At 54.1% G+C, this 22,013-nt stretch overlaps 2 protein-coding genes across 2 annotated transcripts; one reads left to right on the top strand and one right to left on the bottom strand.

Annotated features, from left to right (window-relative positions):
- Positions 1 to 87: 87 nt before the first annotated feature.
- On the bottom strand, positions 88 to 3,753 carry IUM83_12096 (uncharacterized protein; the record flags this gene model as incomplete). Its single annotated transcript, XM_067936698.1, has 1 exon — positions 88 to 3,753. One exon carries the CDS (start codon positions 3,751 to 3,753, stop codon positions 88 to 90), a length of 3,666 nt encoding a protein of 1,221 aa, XP_067795127.1.
- A 15,294-nt stretch (positions 3,754 to 19,047) lies between these two features.
- IUM83_12097 (Leucine-rich repeat and IQ domain-containing protein 4) lies at positions 19,048 to 19,488 on the top strand (the record flags this gene model as incomplete). The annotated part of the gene is made up of 1 exon (XM_067936699.1): positions 19,048 to 19,488. One exon carries the CDS (start codon positions 19,048 to 19,050, stop codon positions 19,486 to 19,488), a length of 441 nt encoding a protein of 146 aa, XP_067795076.1.
- Between the last annotated feature and the right edge of the window lie 2,525 nt (positions 19,489 to 22,013).

Genomic DNA, 22,013 nt, shown 5'->3' on the forward strand with positions numbered 1-22,013 from the left:
GTCACACATGAATGGTACGTGTTAGTGTTGGCCTGGCAGCACAACTACAGTTCACGGCCCCGTTAATCTTCACCAATTTCCTGCGACTTAAATCTGCTGAAGCAAAGAGGCATAGGTATCGCGTAGCACCTGCTCCAGAAGTTGTCGCTGCTCTTGGGGCTTCCCTGTGGCCTCTGCTGCTGCCCTCCGACCGCTGTCCCTGCCCTTGCTGCTACCCGACCCACTTTGCAGCTGTCTCTGCAGCTTCAAGAGGAAATGCACCAGCTCCGCGCTGAGGTCGGCATTCTGCGAGCACGCGTGCACGATCCAGGGCAGCACCTCGCCCAGCAGGTTGACGTAACCAGCGCTGTTCTCGCCCGAGCTCCCAACACCGTTGCGCAACTTGTTCCACACCACGCGAAGCGCCTGCTGCATCGCCGCACTCTGCTTGCTGCCGGAGAGATGCTTAGCACACAGTGAGAGCACCACACGTAGTCGGAAGCGCCACTTGGGCAGGTCCTTGTCAGCGCCTTCGGCCACGAACTCCATCAACGGCTTCGTTCCTGGCGTAGTCGAGCGAGAAGATGAAGAGCCTGACGAGTTGGAAGCAGTTGGCGCCATCCAGTGATCCCACAGAAGCTTCATCGCTGGCACATGCGCGACTAGCAATGGCACCAGCGCGGCATCATAGCCCTGCGTGTGAATCGCCAGCAGTAATCGAGGTGGCGGTGGAGAAGACACCTCTGCGTCTGCGGTCAACAGCTCTTGGACGATAGTACACAGAAGAGTACGACTTTCCTCGGCTACCTCGTCGTCGCTTGGTTCAGAGACCAACGGAAGCAAACGCTTCAAAATGCCGTGCGTCAGCAAACAGTCCTGCAGAAGCTGGTGCTGCTGCACACTGGAAGTGGTAGACGAAGCAGCAGCCATGCCTTCCACAGCCACCAAACTCGGGTCGCACTTGGTCACATGAACGTTCGCTGCCGCTCGCACGTCGCGAACAAGTCCAAGCAGCATACGAAGCAACGCTGGTTGGCGGAAAACTCCGTCATGGGCGTCTTCAATAACGCGGAATGGTTCCTCCAATACCTGCATGTATGTCAGTAGCTGCAACGTTCCTTGGTTTGTCTGCACTTGTTGCTGACGCCACAGCGCGTCCGGGAAGCAGAACGCATGAACCAGTCGCATCAGTAACGAAATACTTGCTCCTTGCTCACGACGTGCGCGGCTCTCATAAAGAGCTGCCAGGTGTGCGCAGAATGCAGCCACTTGTCTGCGTGATGACTCCGACTGCTTCGATGATAAAACCGCGTACGGAAGAAAGCCATCTATCAGCACCTGCAGTTCGCGCATCACAACGGCAATGGGTGCCGACTGGAGCTCTAGCAGTAGTGCCTGGACTGCCGTCCACGAAGCAGGAGCCTGGATAACGCGGACGCTTGGCAGCTCGCCGCGTTTTCGGCGTCGGCGGAACCAGCTGCTGGCCAGGTCGCGCTCCGCTTCATCGCGAGGACTAGCTGCAAGAGGGAGCAGGTTCAACGTCGTTCCCGATGATACTGACGCCGTAGCAGCATCGAAAAGCTGCGGGTGCTCCTCCATCATAAGCTTAAGTAACGTTGGCGCCACATATTCAAACGCGCCACCCTGGTCGCCATGAGCAAGAGCTTGTGTGACGATGTTTCGGAGTGGGAAGGCGCTGAGGTCGTAGTGCAGGCAAATATCTGCGCCGGGCCCGAGCGCAGTTGACATCGACGCGCCCGACACCACCGACGATGTAGAGACCAAACTGCTGAGCTTGCTCCCAGCCACCATCGTGGCATGGCGGAGGCGCTGGTTGAATTGAAGCGCGTACGTGAGACCCAACACTCCACGCGCCCACTCCAATTCGTGATCCTGCCCCCTGTTGGGGTCATATGAAAGTGCTAGACACGGCGCCGCAAGCCACTTCGCGAGGATAGAGCTTCGTAACGGGACAATGGACAGCTGTAGCCGGCGCGGAGCTTGTGCGATGGGGTACTCAAACGCCATGACGTAGTTCTCGACCCATTCTAGCAGCAGGCTCACGAGAAGCGGGTGAACTGGCAAGGCTGCTTGTTCTCCGACTTGAGTGGCCAACCAGCTTTCAAGTTTGTGCGCGTGGTGGTGGCGCAAGAAGGATTTCTCACAAAGCAGCCCATGCAATCCGCGCAGTGTGAATTCATGCTGGCCATGGCCCGAGGACACCGCATCTAAAGCTGACACGCGAGCTACCGGCGGGAACGTCAGCACCTCCCGCGCAAGCAGGTTCTCTGTCAGGACCGGTTTAAGAACCACATCGCCGAACACGTGAAGATATTCCGCCCGAAGTGCCTGCTGCACCTGGATGCCACATCCCGCAGCGGACGTCGAGGCGGCATTGCACGTATCGCCATCAAACCCAAGCACCGACGCGAGGAATGGCACGAGCGCTGGCGCCTTCGTGTAGAACAGAACCGCAGAGACGACGAACAGCGGCCCCGCTCCAGCATCTCGCGCGTGGAACAACGCCACCAATACTTGTTGAGAGAGAGCAACCGCGGCCTTGGTGTGTTCATCTCTCTGTCCCGGCGCCTTGCTCAGCGCCGGCGCGAGCGGGTACCACACGAGCACCACGACAATGAACGCCAAGCTGATGGCGCGCGACGACGTGGACGACTGCGCGAGCTTGTCGAGGCTCTGCAGCAGTCGAATCCGTTCCTTCTCCGTGAGCGGGAAGCTGCCCAGCACCTGGAGTCCAACACACACACCCAGCGCCGCCGTGAGTTCATAGGGCGAGGATTTCAAGTCCGCGTTCTCCAGCGTGTCCAGCAGCACGGCTCGGATCTTGGCCAAGCTCGTCGCCGCCTCCTGTTGGAAGTCACCGGTCGTGGCAGTCGCCTCTCGACTGGCCAGCTGCACGTACGTCCTGAGCGCGGACCCGGGCGCGCCGTCCCTCTTGAGCCACTGGTACAGGAACACGGCGACATCTTGTCGGCTCATGCCGTCCGTCAGCAGCTGCAGCGCCATGGCCGCGCAGTGCAGCGACGCGCTCTGCGCGCTGAGCTTGTCCCGGAGTCTGGCGGCGTACAGCGGCGTGAGCGCGGCCAGCTGCACGCAGGCGCGGCGCGCGTTGGCCAGCGGCCGCGCCTCCTGCTCCTGCTGGGCCATGGGCTTGTTGTCGTCCGCGACGGCGGCCACGAGCGCGTCCAGCAGCGGCTCGACGCCCGTGGGGTCGTTGGCCGCCAGCCTGGCGAGCAGCGCGGGGCCCACGGGCACGGCCAGCGCGCGGCGCGCCACGGCCTGCACGTCCAGCTGCGCCTGGAGCTCGGGGCTGGCCAGCGCGAGCGCCAGGATGGCGGCCACGTCCTCCTGGTACACGGCGGTGGCCAGCAGCTCGCCGGCGTCGCGCGCGCCCAGCAGCCACTCGCCCAGCACGAGGCGCACGCGCTCGAGGGCGGAGCCGCGCTCGAAGCGGCGGAAGGCGGGCTCTGACGGCGGGGAGGAGGGCGGCGTGAGCTGCGACGGCGTCAGGCTCGAGAACACCTGCGCGTACAAGCGGAAGGCCGACGCGCGCGGCACGCGCAGCAGCGTGGCGTCCAGGGCGGAGGCGGAGCGGATGGAGGCGGCGCGGCGGGACGTCTGCAGGCGCGTGAGCAGCGGCAGGAAGGGCGTGAGCAGCGCGTCCAAGGACTCGGCGGACGGACTGGCGGCGGACGCGGCGCGAGGCAGAGACGGCAGCTCCCCCGCCGCCACGAGCGAGAGGAGAGCATCGGCCATGGCGACGTTTTTGACGACGACGGGGAGGTTTTTGACGACGGAGAACGGGTTTTTGACGACGGGACGGGGTTAGAGTGTCGAAAAGTGTGTTTTCGACAACAGATGTCGAAATTGGATATTTTGGACGGTGCGCCTGGTGTTTGTGTTGAATGCAGCATCAGCTGGAGGTACTGCATCCTGTGGTGGCGTACTTATTAATACTGCAAATGATTCGAGCGCGGTCGACCTACGTGACGACACTTTATTCCGGTTCCTCAAAATGTCAGGCGCATGAAATTCCAGAATCGTGCCAAGCCGCTGGAGTAATCTACGAGTCGAATTGAGAACTGATTGATGGAATGAAGTTACTCCTGGCGTCAACTAGCAGCAAGACTACTCATGCTGCGCTGTGAAGGCACGACATGTACCCACGGCGTGGGTGCTGTTGAACCCAGATCGAAACTTAGATGATGTTAACCCATGCGCCATGGAGGGTAGGCACTAGTGTCGATAGGGTACAGGACAGTCACTTCGGCCGGCACCGCAGCAAGATGTACCATCTTGCTGAAGCGGTCAACGAAGACCACAACACCGGCCAAAGATGAAGTCCAAAGACATGGACTTCCAACACTCCGACGGAGTCGGTAGTGATTGTAACGGAGCCTGCGCGAATGGCGCAGGCTTTACGCGTTGGCATACCTCGCAAGCACGGATGTACTTGCGCACCCACTTATACTGGTGGTGCCAGTAGAAGTCGCGCGTGAGAAGGACGTATGTCTTCTCACGTCCGAGATGTCCCGCAGTCGGGGCATCATGATATTCGTACATGATCCTGAGTCGCATGTCATGGTCATTCGGCACGACAACGCGATCCGCGTTGTCGTCGACTGCACTATAAATAAGCAGACCGTCGTGCACTCGAAAGCGGTGTGCACGCGCACGAAGGTGCTTGGGCAGCTTCTGACGGGACTTGTCAGAAGGCGCTGTGCCATAGACCAGCAAGAGTTTCGTGTCCGCGTCGTGCGCGTACGCGGTTTTCACGTCGTCCAACAAAGACGATGTGGGCGTTCTCGATCGCATGGCGTCAATGACATTGACGTCAGCAGCTTCTGCGTAGTCCAGCCGACGTGATATCGCGTTGGCCACCACATCCAACCTTCCGGGTTTGTATTCGACCCGGAAGTTATACTCCGCAAAGAATGAGAGCCATCTCGCCATTCTTTGTGATATGTGTGGTGACTTCACTGCAGTGCGCAGTGATGCATGGTCGGTGTAGACCACAAACGGTCTACTTCCAAGTAGATACACTCGGAACTTTGCGAGCGCGTATTTCATGGCAAGGAGTTCCTTGTCTTGCACCGGATAATTACGCTCAGCTGACTTCAGCTGACGCGATTTGTAACGGGGTTACACGCACAAGTGGCTACAAGCCACTTGTGATTTTAACAGATAAGATATCTGTTAAAAGTTTTAGATACTTCCTCACCTTGGTGTAAGTCACACCAATGAATACATTGAAGTGGGCCACCACAATGAGTGGTCCACACCTACCTAAAGATCCTATTGGTAGAAAGCAGCATCTTTCTACCAATTAGAGACGTGCATATTGGCGGGGCTCTGACAGCCAGCCGCTGCCAACCCCTTTCATAGATGATAAACCGTTTTAGCAGGTTTAGGAGGAAGATCAATTTACAAACAATACAGTTCTCATTTTACCTTAAACTAGCTACTTGGAGTCTTGTCTAAGTTAAATTATATTTGTGCATACAAATATAATTAACCTAAGTAATTACTAAGTACTTACGCTTCCTCATACACGTAGCGCAACGTGTAAGCAAAAGTAGTGGGTCAAGTTAGACCCACTACACCTGGTAGCACTTTGTAGTCCGTCCAACGACCGACTGCTTGACGTTCGTACGAGGTATACGAACGCGGAGCCGAGAACCACATGAGAACGGAGGTGCCCACGGAGAGCTCCAATACCCCTGCAACGCATGTTGCACGCGCCGACTGCCCCCACCTGTCCGACCCAGAGTGGAAAGCCCTCCAACGACTGTCAACAGTCATTGGAGAAGCGGCGATAGCTACGATGCTGCGTACGCTATCACTGACGGAGAAACATGGTGTTGCTCTAGGATTCATCATGAAGGGGCAACGTGATGCTGCTTCCTCAGTGACGGCGTCGTCAGGAACGACACCGCGTGCTCAATCATTGAAATTGAGCGTAAGCAATTACGTGGGAAGAGAGGGCGAGCCTCTCCTCCGGTGGCTTGTCGAGCTCGACACAGCCATAGCGGCTCGACGCATCGTCGACCCGCTGTCGAAGGTCGCGTTCGCCATGTCCTGCCTTGGCGGACGCGCAAGGAGTTGGGCGTATGGGCGCCGACTCTCCGATCCTATGTGCTTCAGCACGTACGAAATATTCAAAGAGGGGCTCAGACAAGCGCTTGAGCCCCCGCAAAACGAGTTCCGGTCGAGGGCGGAGTTCCTCGACCTTCAGCAGGGTAAGCATGACGTTCATGCTTACGCGCAGCGCGCACGATACTTGGTCTCAAATATCGTGACCAATCCAATTGACGAGGCGACTAAAGTCGTCACGTTCATGAAGGGACTGAAAGATGGGCCTGTGAAGACCTATCTCTTCGGAGAGTACCCGAGTACTCTCGAAGCTGCGATTACTCTCGCAATGCAAGAAGAGTTTAGCCTGCGGCAGGCTAAACCCCATGCAAACGTGCCGAGGCCGCAACCGCGCCAGGTAGCGAGGACGGGAGGTCCAGAACAAATGGACCTCTCGAACGCAACAACTGCTGGTTACCAGCAGCAGGGAGGTAACGTCCGATGCTTCCGTTGCGGAAGGATCGGTCACTTTGCCAGGGAGTGCACGGCTCCCGTGCACTACAATGGTTACCGTCGTGGCGATGCTAGGCATCGCCGCGGACCAACATAAAACGCGAACATCCAGTAGGCGCGGGGCGCCCTACTGGTAATGCAGTCACGCGTGCCGACATCGGGCACGCGACACTGAGGACTGCAGCCCCCAGTGAGACTAGCTCTCGCTGCAAGAAACAAGATGACAGGCCGAACCTAGTCATCTTGAAGGTTTACTCGAAGAGAGCGAGTGACTCTCTTCGCGCTCTGGTAGATTCAGGCGCGTCGATTAATTTTGTTCGACTGAGGAGCTTACCGAGTCTTGACTTCGAGGAGGTAAATGTACCTCGAAGCCTTCTGGAAGTACGATTGGCAACAGGTGTCATCGTGAAGACCGAGAAGCGCGTCATGAACGTGCGCCTCTCGTACAAACAACGAGTGTTTGTCGAACACTTTATCGTCCTGGACCTGGACGATAGGTTCGGCGTGGTAATGGGCATGCCGTGGCTTGCACGGCATGATCCGGGGATAGACTGGAAGATGCGCACGCTCGTGCGCTTCGGTCGCGACAGCGGAACAGAGAGCGATGGCCCTGTTTCCGCAGCGCACGAACCAGCAGGTGCGCGCGGCTCACCAGTCCAGACAGCACTGTCCCGGAGTGCCCAAGAAGTGCGCGAGGGCGCGCACAAGTGTAACCAACGTCGGCAATGCTGCCGACGTCAGAAGAAAATGATGTACTGGTTCCGGGAACCAATACCCACGTTCAAGTGTGTAAGGAACAGTCCCTGACCCGAAGAGGTCAGGTCGACGACGACGCGTCGGCTCCGGGAGCCGACGCACCCCCCGTCATGAGGGGCTCCGCCAATGAATGGCGTCGAGGTGACAAAGGCGTGTCAACTCCGGGAATTGACGCTGCAAACAGTGCGGACGGTTGCAAACGTACCGCACTGACGCAATTTGCATGCTGTCGTGCAGCCGGGCTGCACGAAGGAACATGCGGTCAAGCCGGGCTTGATACCGCGCGCCCGCGGACAGGGTCCGCCGGCGAACAACTGTCCACGGCCGGGCCTGGACCAGAAGAACAACTGTGCGGAGCCGGACTCCGCACAACAAGAAGACGGCGCAAGCGGAAAACGCTGCGCAAGTCTCGGTCCGGGACCGAGACGCAATAAGAGCAGTCTGCTGGGCAGACTGCGGCGGCGACGCCGGACGTCGAGACGCTAAGCGTCTTGACGCGCGCCGATACTGGATTCCAGTATCCTGAAATTGAACTCGCCAATCCTCCGACGAGGGCGTCGGAGTTGACTTCGCTTCCAGTCATGAGCTGGAAGCGCTTCACGCGCGACTTGCACGACGGACGCATCGAGCAAGTCTGCGTTCGTTCGGACAGCGAAAGAACGAAGAGCGAGAGCGAAGAGCTGAGGCAGCTCTTCACAGGAAGTACCACTGAGAGTGAAGACACTCTCAGTGCGAAGACGAAGCGAGAGCGCTTCGAGGAACAAGGCTGGGACTGGCTGAAGTCGAGTCCCCATTACGAATTACTGAGGGAGTACAAAGACGTACTCCCGGAAGAGATTCCTGCGGAGCTTCCGTAGGATAAGGGCATTCAGCACGAGATTGATCTCGTGCCGGGCACGAAGTACTGTGTCACGCGGCAGTGGCCACTGCCGCGAGAGCAAGTGAAAGTGATCGACGACTTCTTTGAAAGTCGTCGCAAAGCAGGACAAGTGCGGGAATCAAAGTCCCCGCACAGTGCTCCGACGTTCTGTGTCAAAAAGCCACAGGGCGGCTGGCGCATCTTTCATGCATACAATAAGCTGAATGATGCGACGGTACCGGCGCAGACGCCGATACCACGAAAAGATGTCATCATCGATTCGATGGCCGGGAGCACCGTTTACAGTGCTCTCGACTTGCGAGACGAGTTCTATCAAATCCTAATGCGTGAGAGCGATATACCTCTCACGGCAATGAGCACGCCAAGCGGCATGCTCTGGGAGTGGCTAGTGATGCCACAGGGGCTCAAGAACGCCCCTGCGACCTTCAACAGGTGCGTGACGCAGTTGTTGCGCTCGGTGCGCGACTTCGCACCGAGCTACTTCGATGATGTGTTCATCCACAGCCGGGCTGTGGACGGGAAGACCGACATTGAGATGCACAGGGTGCATCTCTGGAAGCTACTCGAGCTTATGCGAAAGCATAAGCTCTACGCGAACCTGAAGAAGTGTATCTTCGGGGCGAGCGAGATACCCGTCCTCGGGTGTCTCGTAGGGAAGAATGGTGTTCGCCCTGACCCGGAAAAGGTCAGAGTGATTAATGAATGGCCAACACCTTCAAGTGTCAAGGAACTGAGGCAGTTCCTTGGCTTGGCCACGTACTTGTGCAAGTACGTGGAGGATTACGCGGGCAAGATCCGCCCGCTGTCACAACTTCTTAAGAAAGAAGCTGTGGAAGTGGACAACCGATTGCCAAAAGGCATTCGATGCAGTCAAGCGGGGCTTGATTGAGGCGCCGATCTTGGCAGTAACTGACCAAGATCGCCCATTTCACGTAGTGTGTGACGCATCCGACTTCGCGATCGGATGCGCGTTGATGCAGCACGATCACGAGGACCGTGATCGTGTCGTCTACTGCCAATCGCGTCAGCTGAAGCCAGCTGAGCGCAACTATCCGGTGCATGACAAGGAACCTCTTGTCATGAAATACGCACTCGCAAAGTTCCGAGTGTATTTGCTTGGGAGTAGACCGTTTGTGGTCTACACCGACCATGCATCACTGCGCACTGCAGTGAAGTCACCACACATATCACAAAGAATGGCGAGATGGCTCTCATTCTTTGCGGAGTATAACTTCCGGGTCGAATACAAACCTGGAAGGTTGGATGTGGTGGCCAACGCGATATCACGTCGGCTGGACTACGCAGAAGCTGCTGACGTCAATGTCATTGACGCCATGCGATCGAGAACGCCCACATCGTCTTTGTTGGACGACGTGAAAACCGCGTACGCGCACGACGCGGACACGAAACTCTTGCTGGTCTATGGCACAGCGCCTTCTGACAAGTCCCGTCAGAAGCTGCCCAAGCACCTTCGTGCGCGTGCACACCGCTTTCGAGTGCACGACGGTCTGCTTATTTATAGTGCAGTCGACGACAACGCGGATCGCGTTGTCGTGCCGAATGACCATGACATGCGACTCAGGATCATGTACGAATATCATGATGCCCCGACTGCGGGACATCTCGGACGTGAGAAGACATACGTCCTTCTCACGCGCGACTTCTACTGGCACCACCAGTATAAGTGGGTGCGCAAGTACATCCGTGCTTGCGAGGTATGCCAACGCGTAAAGCCTGCGCCATTCGCGCAGGCTCCGTTACAATCACTACCGACTCCGTCGGAGTGTTGGAAGTCCATGTCTTTGGACTTCATCTTTGGTCTTCCCCCGGACAGCGGAGGGAACACCGGTGTTGTGGTCTTCGTCGACCGCTTCAGCAAGATGGTACATCTTGCTGCAGTACCGGTAGAAGTGACCGCGAAGCAGACGGCCCGTCTGCTCGTCGACATGGTGTTCAAACACCATGGCATGCCGTCCGACATCGTGTCGGACAGAGACCCGCGCTTCACAGCGCACCTGTGGCAAGAAGTGTTTACACTTCTTGGAAGCCAGCTTTCCATGTCGACTGCGGATCATCCGCAGACGGACGGTCAAACCGAGCGCGTGAACCGCGTGCTCGTCGACATGTTGAAGAGCTACGCTCACTCGTTCCAATACTAGAGCGAGTGCTTATCGATGGCAGAGTTTGCCATCAATAACTCAGTGCATGCCTCGACCGGGCATACACCGTTCTACGTGAATGCCATGCGGCATCCACGTCTACCGAGTTTACTCGGAGTGATGGCTCCCACTTTAAGTGGGGGAGGATCTACGACTGCAACACAGCAGTCGCAAAAAGCCGCTGACACCTGCACAGTGTCAGCCGCGACAACAAGGAACAAGACAACCAGGTCAGCGCACTGCGCTGACCCTCAGAACAAGGAAAACGAGTCTGTGCAGAGCACAGACTCCACAAGGAACAAGGACCACGGGTCTGCGCAGGGCACAGACACCGCGAAGAACCACGCAGAGGCCGGGCCTCTTGCGGAGAGCGAGCTGAACGAGTTCAGCTCGGATGCGATTGACTTCATCAATAAAAGACAAGCCGTAATTCGGTTTGTCCAGGACACGATTGCAGCTTCTGTGGATAAACAGAAGTTGAACGCCCATAATATTGGCAGGGGCAACACAAATGAATTCAAAGTGGATTCATTGGTTTTGTTATCTACTCAAAACCTGCTTAAACATGCAGTTTCGGATTTCGGAGAAAGAAAGCTTGCTCCGCGCTTCATCGGGCCGATCACTGTGTTGGCACGCCACGGTAACGCATACACGCTAGACACACCGTCTAGCATGCGGCTCCACCCGACATTTTACGTCGGACGGCTGACGCCATACCTACAGCACGAGCCATCTAGCTCGGCTGACCCGAAGCCTCGGCAAGAGCCGAGGCACAAGCGGAAGCCTTGGCCTCGGCGACGTGCAGTCTCTCCTCCAGCGCGCGGACGCGCTGGAGCAACCCCTTCATCTGGGCCCCCAGCTCGACCTGGATATTCGAGGCGGTCTGCGAGACCGCCGCGACTTGGGCCTTCTGGTTCGCCAGCTCCTGTTTCAGGGCGGCGAACTCAGCGCCCTGCAGACGCTCCACGGCGGTCACCCGGTCGTGGAGAGGCACATACTGATCAGCCCGAGGCTGATCATACCCGGGGTGTGTTCCCACCCCCGCCACCGCCGATCCGTGACGCCCGTGGCTCAACCCGCTGGATTGTTGAGCGGATTGTTGACCATAGTATCCCGAAAACGAACCCTCAAGGGGCTCGTTTTCGTATTCGTTGGAGAGGATTTCCTCCCCATCGAGATACATGGGAGCCGCGGAACGTCTTGCTGGAGGACGTTCCGGAAATGGTGAGGGCGTACGAGGAGCAGTACGCGCTGGCGCAGCGGAAGTAACACGAGCGCTGCGATCATCGCTAGCGCCCGAACCCTCACGTGCTAAGAACTTAGCACGGAGCTCTTTGAGACTTTCGGGCACACGGAACGACGTGTACCCGTTCGGGTCGCGGTCGCTCAAGCGGACCGCGCCTAGGAAGCACTTCGCGCACTGAAAGCCCTCGGGCACAGCGCACGGCACATTTGCCTCCTCAGCCGCAACATGAAGTTGCTCCAGCTTTCCACGCTTTGAGTACGACTCGAAGCGATCACGCGCTTGCTTAATCCGATCACGGTAAGCACTCGGTTTCTTGTTGAAGTTATCAACAAAGGCATTCCAGCTTTGACAAAGTGCCTGCCATTCGGGCACTTTGCTGCGAGAAGATGTCTTCTTGCTTTGAAACCATCGGAGCTCATGAAAGAGTCCGATGTAGTAATCGCGCATTTGATGCGTTTCCGCATCAAAGTGCAACTCGGCAGCCACAGCGTCATCTTTAATGGCGCTGCATACGTACAGCGGCACCTCATTCGGAGGTACCGAGTTCCCATACCGGTCCGCAATCTCGGACGCGGACGGCATCCACGGATCGCGCGCTGCAGGCGCAGCGCGCGGAGAACCCAGCGCTTTAGAATCGCGCACTGCAGCTGCAGCTCGCGGAGTACTGAGAGCCCCAGCGGAAGCGAGTGGGGGTATCGCTCTCAGTACGCGAACGCTTCGAACTCGAAGCGTCCGATTCGTCCCCTTCACGCGGGCGAATGTTCTTGGCATGAGGGTCGAGCGATTCGCTCGACACTGAGTCTTTGCGCTTTGAGGGCGCGTCCTCCTCGCCCTCCATATCCTCATCGTCGTCGTCGAAGCCGACGACGTCGCCATACTTCGCCTTCTGGCCTTCGAAGTAGTCGTCGAAGGAGAGATGACTCCCCACCGACTTAGAAGAGTCTTCTGAGGCGCGCTCATCGTTGAATGAGCGCGGATTTCTTCTCCAAACGCGGAGAATTGACGAATGGTCAATTCCAAAAGATTGACGTGCGGGGACCCCGCGCGTCTAACCTTAAGGGGGGATGGTGTAACGGGGTTACACGTACAAGTGGCTGCAAGCCACTTGTAAATTTAACAGATAGGTTATCTGTTAAAAGTTTTGGATACTTCCTCACCTTGGTGTAAGGCACACCAATGGATACATTGAAGTGGGCCACCACAATGAGTGGTCCACACCTACCCAAAAATCCTATTGGTAGAAAGCAGCATCTTTCTACCAATCAGAGACATGCATATTAGCGGGGCTCTGACAGCCAGCCGCTGCCAACCCCTTTCATAGATGATAAACGGTTTTAGCAGTTCTAGGAGGAAGATCAATTTACAAACAGACACAGTTCTCATTTTACCTTAAACTAGCTACTTGGAGTCTTGTCTAAGTTAAATTATATTTGTGCATACAAATATAATTAACCTAAGTAATTACTAAGTACTTACGCTTCCTCATACACGTAGCGCAACGTGTAAGCTAAAGTAGTGAGTCAAGTTAGACCCACTACAGGGTGGGCCAACAAGGCCAATGCAAAGCGCCGCGTGGACGTGTTTTGGGGTGAAGATGAACTGCTGCGCTTTGTACCCGAGCAAGGCAAGGAACCCCATGCTGGTGGACTAAACATCTTGTTGAGTACTCTAATTGATAATTGGTGTCCACAGAGGCTCTGGAACCACCAGCAAAGCGAGCGAAGGAGGCTGCTCTCCCGATTACACCATCGCAGCAGCGATCGGTGTTGGCTCATTCACCACACCTCCCGGATTCACTGTTGCCTGGATCATCCAGCGCGTGCCCCAGCTCGGCTGACTCCGCGTCGGCTTCGGGGTCGCCAACTGCCCCAACAACTTCGACACCGCCGGTCGCGCATTCATCAGCGTCGACGTCATCGTCGACAGCAAGCACGCCTCCAGTTCGACGAGTACTCGCCATGTCGACCCCTGCACGACGCTCCCTGCCACCTCCGACTGACGCACCTGCCGTCGTTGCATCCAGTTGCGGTGGTTTTTTGGAGTCAGGTGATGAAGATGACTTCTGTGTTGATGATGACGTTAGCGATGATGAAGTCTGTATCATACCGATGTGAGTGAGAGCGAAAGCAGCTACGAGAGTGAAGCCACGCCCTCCACACTGGAACCCGTCAATGATGAGCCAAGCAACGATGAAGCGGATCTACTGCATCTATTGTACGTTTCCGCAAGCACTGAAGACTTGTCGAAATCATCTGACTTACGTCTCCATACGCTCAAGGGTTGGGACCTTCGCATGGAAGACACGAGTGAGCATTGTATATATGGTACAGGATATGTTCGAAAAATTAATTCTCTTATGCTGTCTGCTGCCGGTCGTGTCTCCAGCTTCCTGCACCTCAGCTGGATCAACACCATGCTGTCCCCACTGATATCGCCGAAGCAGTTGGTCTGAATCTCGAAGGGTTATTATTTTTGATGCTCCCGAAAGACCTGTGGGTGACCATCGCGGATGCGTCAAATGAATATCAACGATGGCAACGCAATTTCTCTCCTGAACAACCAGCAGAGTGGAATCGGCGTAGGCGCGCCCGCAACAATGCATTCAAACCGAAGAGCCCCGCCCAACGACGCCGAGAGATGGCAAAGTTCAAGGAGATCCAGCCCTACGAGTTAGTGAACTTCATTGGGTTGCTGTGTGGGCGGGCATTGTGTCCGCATCGTGGGAAGTTGTCACGACATTGGGCAGCCAATGCCCACGGTGCAGTACCCAAAGGCACGTTCGGCAAGTATATGGCACGGCATCGATTTGAAGAGATCGTTCGCTATTTGCACTTCAGCAGCAATGATGATCCTGACGCGCGCCGAGTGAAAACCTGGAAGATGAAGCCGGTTGAGGATGCTATCAACGACGGCTTTAGCAGGGGAATGACCGTAGGGCCTCGGATTGCCTTTGATGAGGGCACGATTCCGATGAGAAGTCGGTTCAACGCTATGCGGCAGTACCTAAAGGCGAAACCCCACCCGTGGGGGACAAAGTGCTATTTGACGTGCGACTCAGCAACGGGTTACTGCTATCGAGCGGAAATTTATCAAGGCCGCGAACAAAGTGATCGGCGAGACTTGTTGCAGTCAGAGAACGCAGTACTACGCAATATAGACATCGTTCTACGGGGGCAACGGAATCGACTTATCATTACAGACCGCTTTTACACAAGTGTTCTCCTCTCCTCGATGCTTCTTGACGGTGGGCTCTTCCATGTTGGGACCATTCGCGCGGATCGCCTGAGCTTCTGCGCGGGTATTGTCTACAAAAAGAAAGAGCCCAGAGGCCACAGGGGATCTTATCGGATTGCACAGTCGCGCGTATTTTCGAATATGGTTGCGGTCACGTGGATGGATAATAAACCAGTCTACTTCCTCGCAACAGGATGCTCAACCGCCCTTACAACAGTGGGGCGGCGCGATGGCGCGCGTGTTGAGCAAATTCCGGCCCCCCCCAACAGGTTCGAGACTACAATGAGGGCATGGGGGGCGCTGATAAGCATGATCAAAAACGCCTTCAGCGCTTTTCAATTCAAAGGGTTATGCGCTTCAAGAAGTATTACCACACCATTTTTGTCGGGTTAGTCGACATGGCGCTGGTGAACATGTACATCATATACACGCAGCTGTTTGCACGTAAGTACCCTGACAAACCGACGCCAACGCATTGTAACTTTATGGAAGAGATGCAGACCACGCTGCTGGCTGTCGGCCCGAGCGACTTTGAGGGCGATCTTTCGATAGAAGCATTATTTGGTAGTCCACCACGAGCACACGCACGCCCTCGTTCTGCGGTACCGTCACGACACGTGCTTGAGCAGGTTGAAAGCTTTCGACTTGTTCGTGTTGGAGACAAGATACAGCGAAAAAGCCGTCAGTATGCATGTAAGGTGTGTTCCATCTTACGACGTGCCGTGCACAAGCCTGCATGGGAGACGACGTATCTTTACCGGACGTGCTCAAATGCACATGGTAGCGGCATCATCTACTTCTGTCAGCGCTCCCGCCAGCACGACCCGACTGGCCCCGTGAACACAGGCACTTGCAGCCAAATCTGGCACGAAATGTGGCGAAACGGCTCGGACACTCCGGAATGAGTCCGGTATCGCCGCAGAGCTCCGCAGAATTAAGACACCGCTGCAAATTCGAATAGCGAGGATAGTGAGGAAGCGGAGCCACAATGAATGCTAGTAATACAGTAGTACCATACCACCACCGAATGTTTGCAGCGCACAAAGACTGCGCGGATTGATTGCGTGTTAGCGGTAAAATTGGCCTGTTCTCGGTCAGCTCATCACCTTCAACACCAACATTTTGATCGTAACAGCTCATCTACAGGATATTGGTATATATTGCGTTGTCGATATCCTGTAGGATACGCTACATCAGTGGGATCAGGCGGGATTCCCTTTGACCGCTTCAAAACTCCGCAAATACTAGGACCAAGTACTATACAAACCTGTAGGCTACAGGATAAAAACGATCAAAATTGTGGTACTGAAGGGGTTAATTTACCGTTGGGTTTACTTCGTCATGTGGACAGGTTCATAGGCCTGTCAGCGTCAGCCACTAAATCTGCTCCTTATCGGTTACCACTGATCACCCTTCACTAATTGGGACAGCCTTCTCTAGTAATTGACTTGCTCGTTTCCTCACGCGTCCAGCTCATTACGACGTAGGAGGCAAATTGTTTTGTATTGCCTCGGGCAAGGTCGAGGGCGTGGTGAGGCGGGTTTCGTACGTCGATGCAAAATGAAAAGTGAGTTCCGACACTCGCTGCGCTCGGCCTCGACTACCAATAGCTACCACTGTGCCTCCAGATCGTACCACCTATTGGAAAACTGATCTTCCTCCGGATTGATCTCCACTTCCTCAAGTTGGATGCCGACAGCGTATTCCGACAGCTTACTGCTGTTTATCTATTATGTAGTAAGACTTTGTAGCAGGAACAAAACAAGGATTACTGGCCCCGCCGCATTACGCGTGTAGTATAGAAACACTTGAAAGGATTGCAAAACCGAATAATCTTCGGTTTAGATATTATCTACTGCTGCCAGAAATGACACCAAATTATTGATGGCACTGTCGATAATAGAATTATTCCTATGTAATGCGATATATCCTCATGTAATAAAACGTAGCCGATGGATGCGTAAGAAAAGGTTTTTCCCACCCTTATCACCAGCAATCGTGTAATAAGTCCGAATTTTTTCTGGGAAGTGCAACAGCCTGGCTGTTGTTATTCCCGCATCATACCAGGCAAACCTTATTAAACGCTCCATGGTTCCCAGAGCGCTCGTCACACCTCAGCTAGTTGGGGGTACGAGAAAAAGCAATGCTCCACTGTTCTAGATTCAGCAGCGAAAAAACACTACCTGGAGTTTCTCTGGCTCTTAACCACTGCTGGATATGTGCTTCTTCCAAGTCAGTGGCTATATTCTTCGTCGCCTCGACCTTCTTTGCTGCTTCAATCATCTTGCTCACAGCCTCGTCGCCGTAATAAGCCGTAAGTAATGCGATCAGTATCGTTTTCTTGTCCGGGTATTCCAAGTGGAAAGCATTCGCATAGTTCGCCAAAGTGTTCAAAAGTGGACTTGCAAGAACGTCATCCCCTGCGGTGTCCAGATTCAGCAGTTTGAAGACGTCGTCTGTTTTTTTTTTTTTTGGTTTGTATTGTAGTCACTTAGTTACTCTAACGACTTCTAATACAAAGTTCCTGCCTCCGCTCGTTTGCGTCGTCTGCAAGCTGTCACCCTTCGTGGGTGTAGTCCCTTGTGGGGAGACAAATCCGCTCTGTAATTTGATCCTTCCGCATGTGCAGCTCCATTCGTCCAGTGTTGAAGATCGTTATTAAAGTGGCTCAAAGCTGATGTCCAGAGCGCAAAATCGTCTGGGGTTTGCTTTCTGCTCAGCCACAATTGAATTTGCGCTGCCTCGATTCTCTTTGCAATATCCGTCATGCTTCCTGCCTTCTTGGTCGCTTCAACGAGACGCTTCGAGCCTTCTACCGATTTCTTTTGTCCGTTCCACCTTTAACGCTGCTTGCAGCATTTTCGCCAGTGCGACGTCGCCATACTGAGCTCTCAGGGTCGTGATTGTCGATACTTCCTTCTCGGTTTTCGAAGCTAATCCATCAGCGTACTTCACCCACAACATAAACTGCGGCTGCTCAAAGATCTTGTCGTTTGCTTGGTTTAGTTTCAGCCGTATAAACACATCGTCGATCGATTTCCCGCTCTTCAACCAAGCTTCGAGTTTCTTTGTGGAAACTGTCGACGGTATGACAAATGCCTTTGCCTTCTTAATAAAGGCAGAAATTCCACCAGCTCTCGCTTCGTTCACGTCGGGTCCTGCGTTTTGAATCCGCAAGAGCCTAGTTGTCGGGGTTTCGTCGTAACTCGCGGTATGGAAATGAGAAATATCATAACGCGCGTCAGAATAAGCATCGCTCGTTACAATATACAGCATAGAGAGCAGCACGGCGTAAATGACGTGCATTTTCCCGTGACTCGGAACGGAAATTGCGTTGTGTTCAGACTCTGAGCTCCAGATCGGGATCTGGATCCCTAGGAGCCTATACTAAGATAGAAAAAATAGCCGGCGTATCATCAAAAGATGGGGTCGCAGCACTTTTGGTTGGTTTGGTTACGTTTGCGTTGAATCGATGGATGAACTACACTACTGTATCGTACTGACATAGCAGTGTCCTATTTCAAATCCATTACAGTTTTTTTTCTAAATTAAAAGTTCACATTTTTTTTACAGGTTTCCTTGTTACGAGTTCAGCACTTTCCTGTAGCATAGGCAATAGTGCTGCTGCGATCTACCCGAGGCGTTGATCGACATCCGATGTAAGAGCTTGGATACCCCCCGGTGAGGATCCATACAGCATTATCTCGATACTTATCGCTACGAAGGCGCAGCAATCGTGTTCCATTGCCTGCGACGATAGCTCTCCAAACGACAACCGTCCTCTGCGTCGTGCATCCGACACTAGAACGAATTGGTCAACTACAGGCCGCAACTCTCGACGCCTACAGAATGACAGCGAGCTAAACGCAGAAGACGCACTGAAACCACACCGAGAGCGTCGTCGACTCACACAGATTCGGTACTTGAACAAGCTTCGAAACTATGAAGACGCCCTCGACGAAGAAGTACAGGTCCTCCGTGAGAAGGTGCAGAAACTTGAGTCAAAGCACTGCGGTACGGCCCCTCGAGGCATTGCCAGGACTAGTCCGTGGCATGTGGTGACGGAGTATTTCCGTCTCTTTCGCTACGCCTTGACTGCGTATGTGCCGGTGGCACAGCGGTGCATCGTCGGTTCGAGTTCGGAACGCGTATATGAGTCGCGCGCCCACCGCGATTTCCTGCATAAAACAATGTCTCCGGGTGTGATCATCGACGATGACCACGGCGTGGAGATGATGCTCGAGCGCTGGCGGATGGTCTCGATCTCGCAGCCCAACTTCGAGGTTCAGGTCACTGGGCTGGAGAACGGTCCGGCCGGCCGCATCATCGACACAACGAAGACGAACATCGTCATGTGCAAGAAAATGTTGGACCATACGTTCCCGCACTTGGCCAACTCGGACAGAGGGAGGTGTCTGGCAGCGAAGCTTCTGGGGCAGCGGTTCGAGGTAAACGGCTCCACGGTTTTCTCGTGGGACGATGACAAGGCGTACATGGTGAGCGTGCTCAGCAAATTCAATGTGATGGCGCTCATGATACGCTTTCTGGATAACCTGGAGGACGTGGCTTTCCTCTTCGACGACAAGTATTCTCGGCTACTATGCAGGTGCCTCCTTTGTCCTTCTGGCTGATGTTCTGCATGGACTGCACTTTGAGTCGATACAAAAACTAAAACGAGTATGCTGTTGTAGATGTTTAGGTGGCGATGCACCCTTGGCAAGTCCTCTAAGTTTAGCAGCTATTTAACACTACAAAACCGAACTAGTACAGGAGAACAATACTGTAGTGTTTGTGGCGCAGGCGCCGCCACATATACCACCAGGCATGCTTTTTTTAAATGTTTTTTGCTATGAGGCATTGGTTAAAAACTCACAAATGTTCGCCTGGGTCTCACGAAGACAGTCGTTCGAAATTAGAGCGAGGTCGCATTCACGAGCTTGGCGTAACTTTGAATGACAAACTGTACGAGGCGGCCATGCTCACCTTGTGCGGTTCATACTTGGGAATCTACTACTATGCACTACTAAACTTGGGTTCAGCTGAGCAAAATGTGGCTTGGCCCTTCTTATTTACGGATAATTTCTCGTGAAAGCCGGGTACTACGGAGAATGAGAATCTGTGTTACAGCCGGTGTTTTGAGCGCGTAACGGGCAAAGCTTCAGCTTTTTTTCGAGGAGACATTTTGTTAAACTCGTTCAAAAACACCAACCAATACGCGAGCATCGGGTCCTGGAACAGGTTAGCTCCCGCTTGGTCAAGCTTTAGCGCTTTAAAGGAGCGAGATGGAGCACTGCGCTCATCCATCCTTTTTTTTAACTGTCCACTCTCCATGCGTTTGGTGACACCAGCAGAACTCGGATTTTCTCCCGCCGCGAGAATCATCTTCGCTACTGCAAAGTCGCTGTAGTGCTTGCGGATGATCGAGGCCGTAGCCATTTTCAACTTCGGGTATCTAGTGTGAAAAGCGTCTGTGAACTTCGTAAATGTCGTGAACAAGGCCGGCGACGATCTTCTAGTTAGCCCGTTGTTTGACGCAAGCCTACAAGGAAGCAGACTTGGTGAACATCATTCACGAGGCAACACAGAACCCGAGCACCATTGCGATTGCTAGTAAAATGTGGGAGACAGCGCTGTACATGCACGTGTTATCCCTTTCGTGATCGGTAGAACACTTTACAGTCGATGGATCATAACTCGCCAGATACGTGCTATGGCACGCTTGGATGTGCGTTCCTCTCGAAGTACCGAGAAAGCACACATCTGGATCACCATGTCAACGTCTCAAGCCTGCAAACTCTTCAGAAACATGTAATTCGATTGATTGACAGCATCGCATTCCAGTTGTCGGGTGCAATCATCCGATGGCTACTAGTAAGTGCGAAATTAATTCTGTTCAGCACGAACCATTTTCAAATTCCGTTGTGCGGGTGAAAATGACCACAAGTTGGCACTTTCTAACCCCTTGGCACACAGTCCTGTGTCGCCACCTAGTGAAATGGTGGAAACGGAGATCTATCTTGCCAAAAGTGAGCGCATTAGTGCTTACTCCGTCAAACCATTATCAGACCTTGTTCGTGATACGAATCCCATTTGACCAAGAAACTAGCCGTGATCGAATGCAGTTACAGCTCCTTCGGGAATCGATCGAACTTTTCTCCCTCCGTGCGATGACTCACAACGCTGCATTTATCGAATTGCTGGAGAGCTATATGTGTCCTCAGGATCGGGATGAATTTTCATATTATCCGGGCTCTTACAGCCGGCCCGAGTGGGGGTTCTGGTTTGAAGGAGCGCTCTCACATCAAGATGTCATCTCCACCAGCAAGACGCCTTTCACGTGGGGTAAGTTGCTCGGGTTTCCAGATGATCCGCGGGAGTACTCCCAAGCTTTTTTCGCAGCCATACAGAAGTTGAAAGCATTGGCGATCGATGAAGCGAGCAGGGTACGATTGTGTAGATTATCCACGCTGCGTTGGGAGTGTAAGCTTGGGAATCTCCGGATCTCGGGGGTTCAGGAAATTCGCGAACTACCCAGTTCTGCGTTGCTAGCAACGCGGGCGTTTTTCGACACTACTGTTCCGCTTGATTTTCAATTTTGCGTTGGTCTGGCGGCATGGCAGCACTCGGACACCCACTTAAATGAAGAAATGTCTCGGCACATTCAAGTAGATGCGCTTGAAGCTACTATTCACATCCCTGCTGCACAAATGAGTGTCACGGGAATGACATCGGCGGTGTGTCAGGCCACTCTGTCATCGCTAGTTCTGGAATCTGTCAGTAGGGTCGATGATTTCGCGCACCATGTTACCGTGGAAGGGGTTCCTAAATATCTGTGTATTAACTACACGTCATTCAAGAAGATCGAAGAAACGGAGTATTTATCTTTATTGGGCGTGACTTGTGTCATGGAAAACCATGAGGCGCACTCATCACTGTTCGGCGGTGGCCGGGGCATCGTCGGCAACGCGTTTGCATATTTTATTCAGAGGAGACTTTAAAGAAAGGACGGGGCCTGTCCGATGGGCCTGGCTGGCATACGCACTGTGTTGCGGAACTTCGAGTGCATCAAGAGAATCTGTATCTATTCGAGCGTCCTTGACCAGTGAAGACGTAGTTATGATTAAGGAAGTACTGACAAGAAAATACCCACAGCCGG

Source organism: Phytophthora cinnamomi, assembly GCF_018691715.1.
Source record: "Phytophthora cinnamomi strain GKB4 chromosome Unknown Contig22, whole genome shotgun sequence".
Lineage (NCBI taxonomy): Eukaryota > Oomycota > Peronosporomycetes > Peronosporales > Peronosporaceae > Phytophthora > Phytophthora cinnamomi.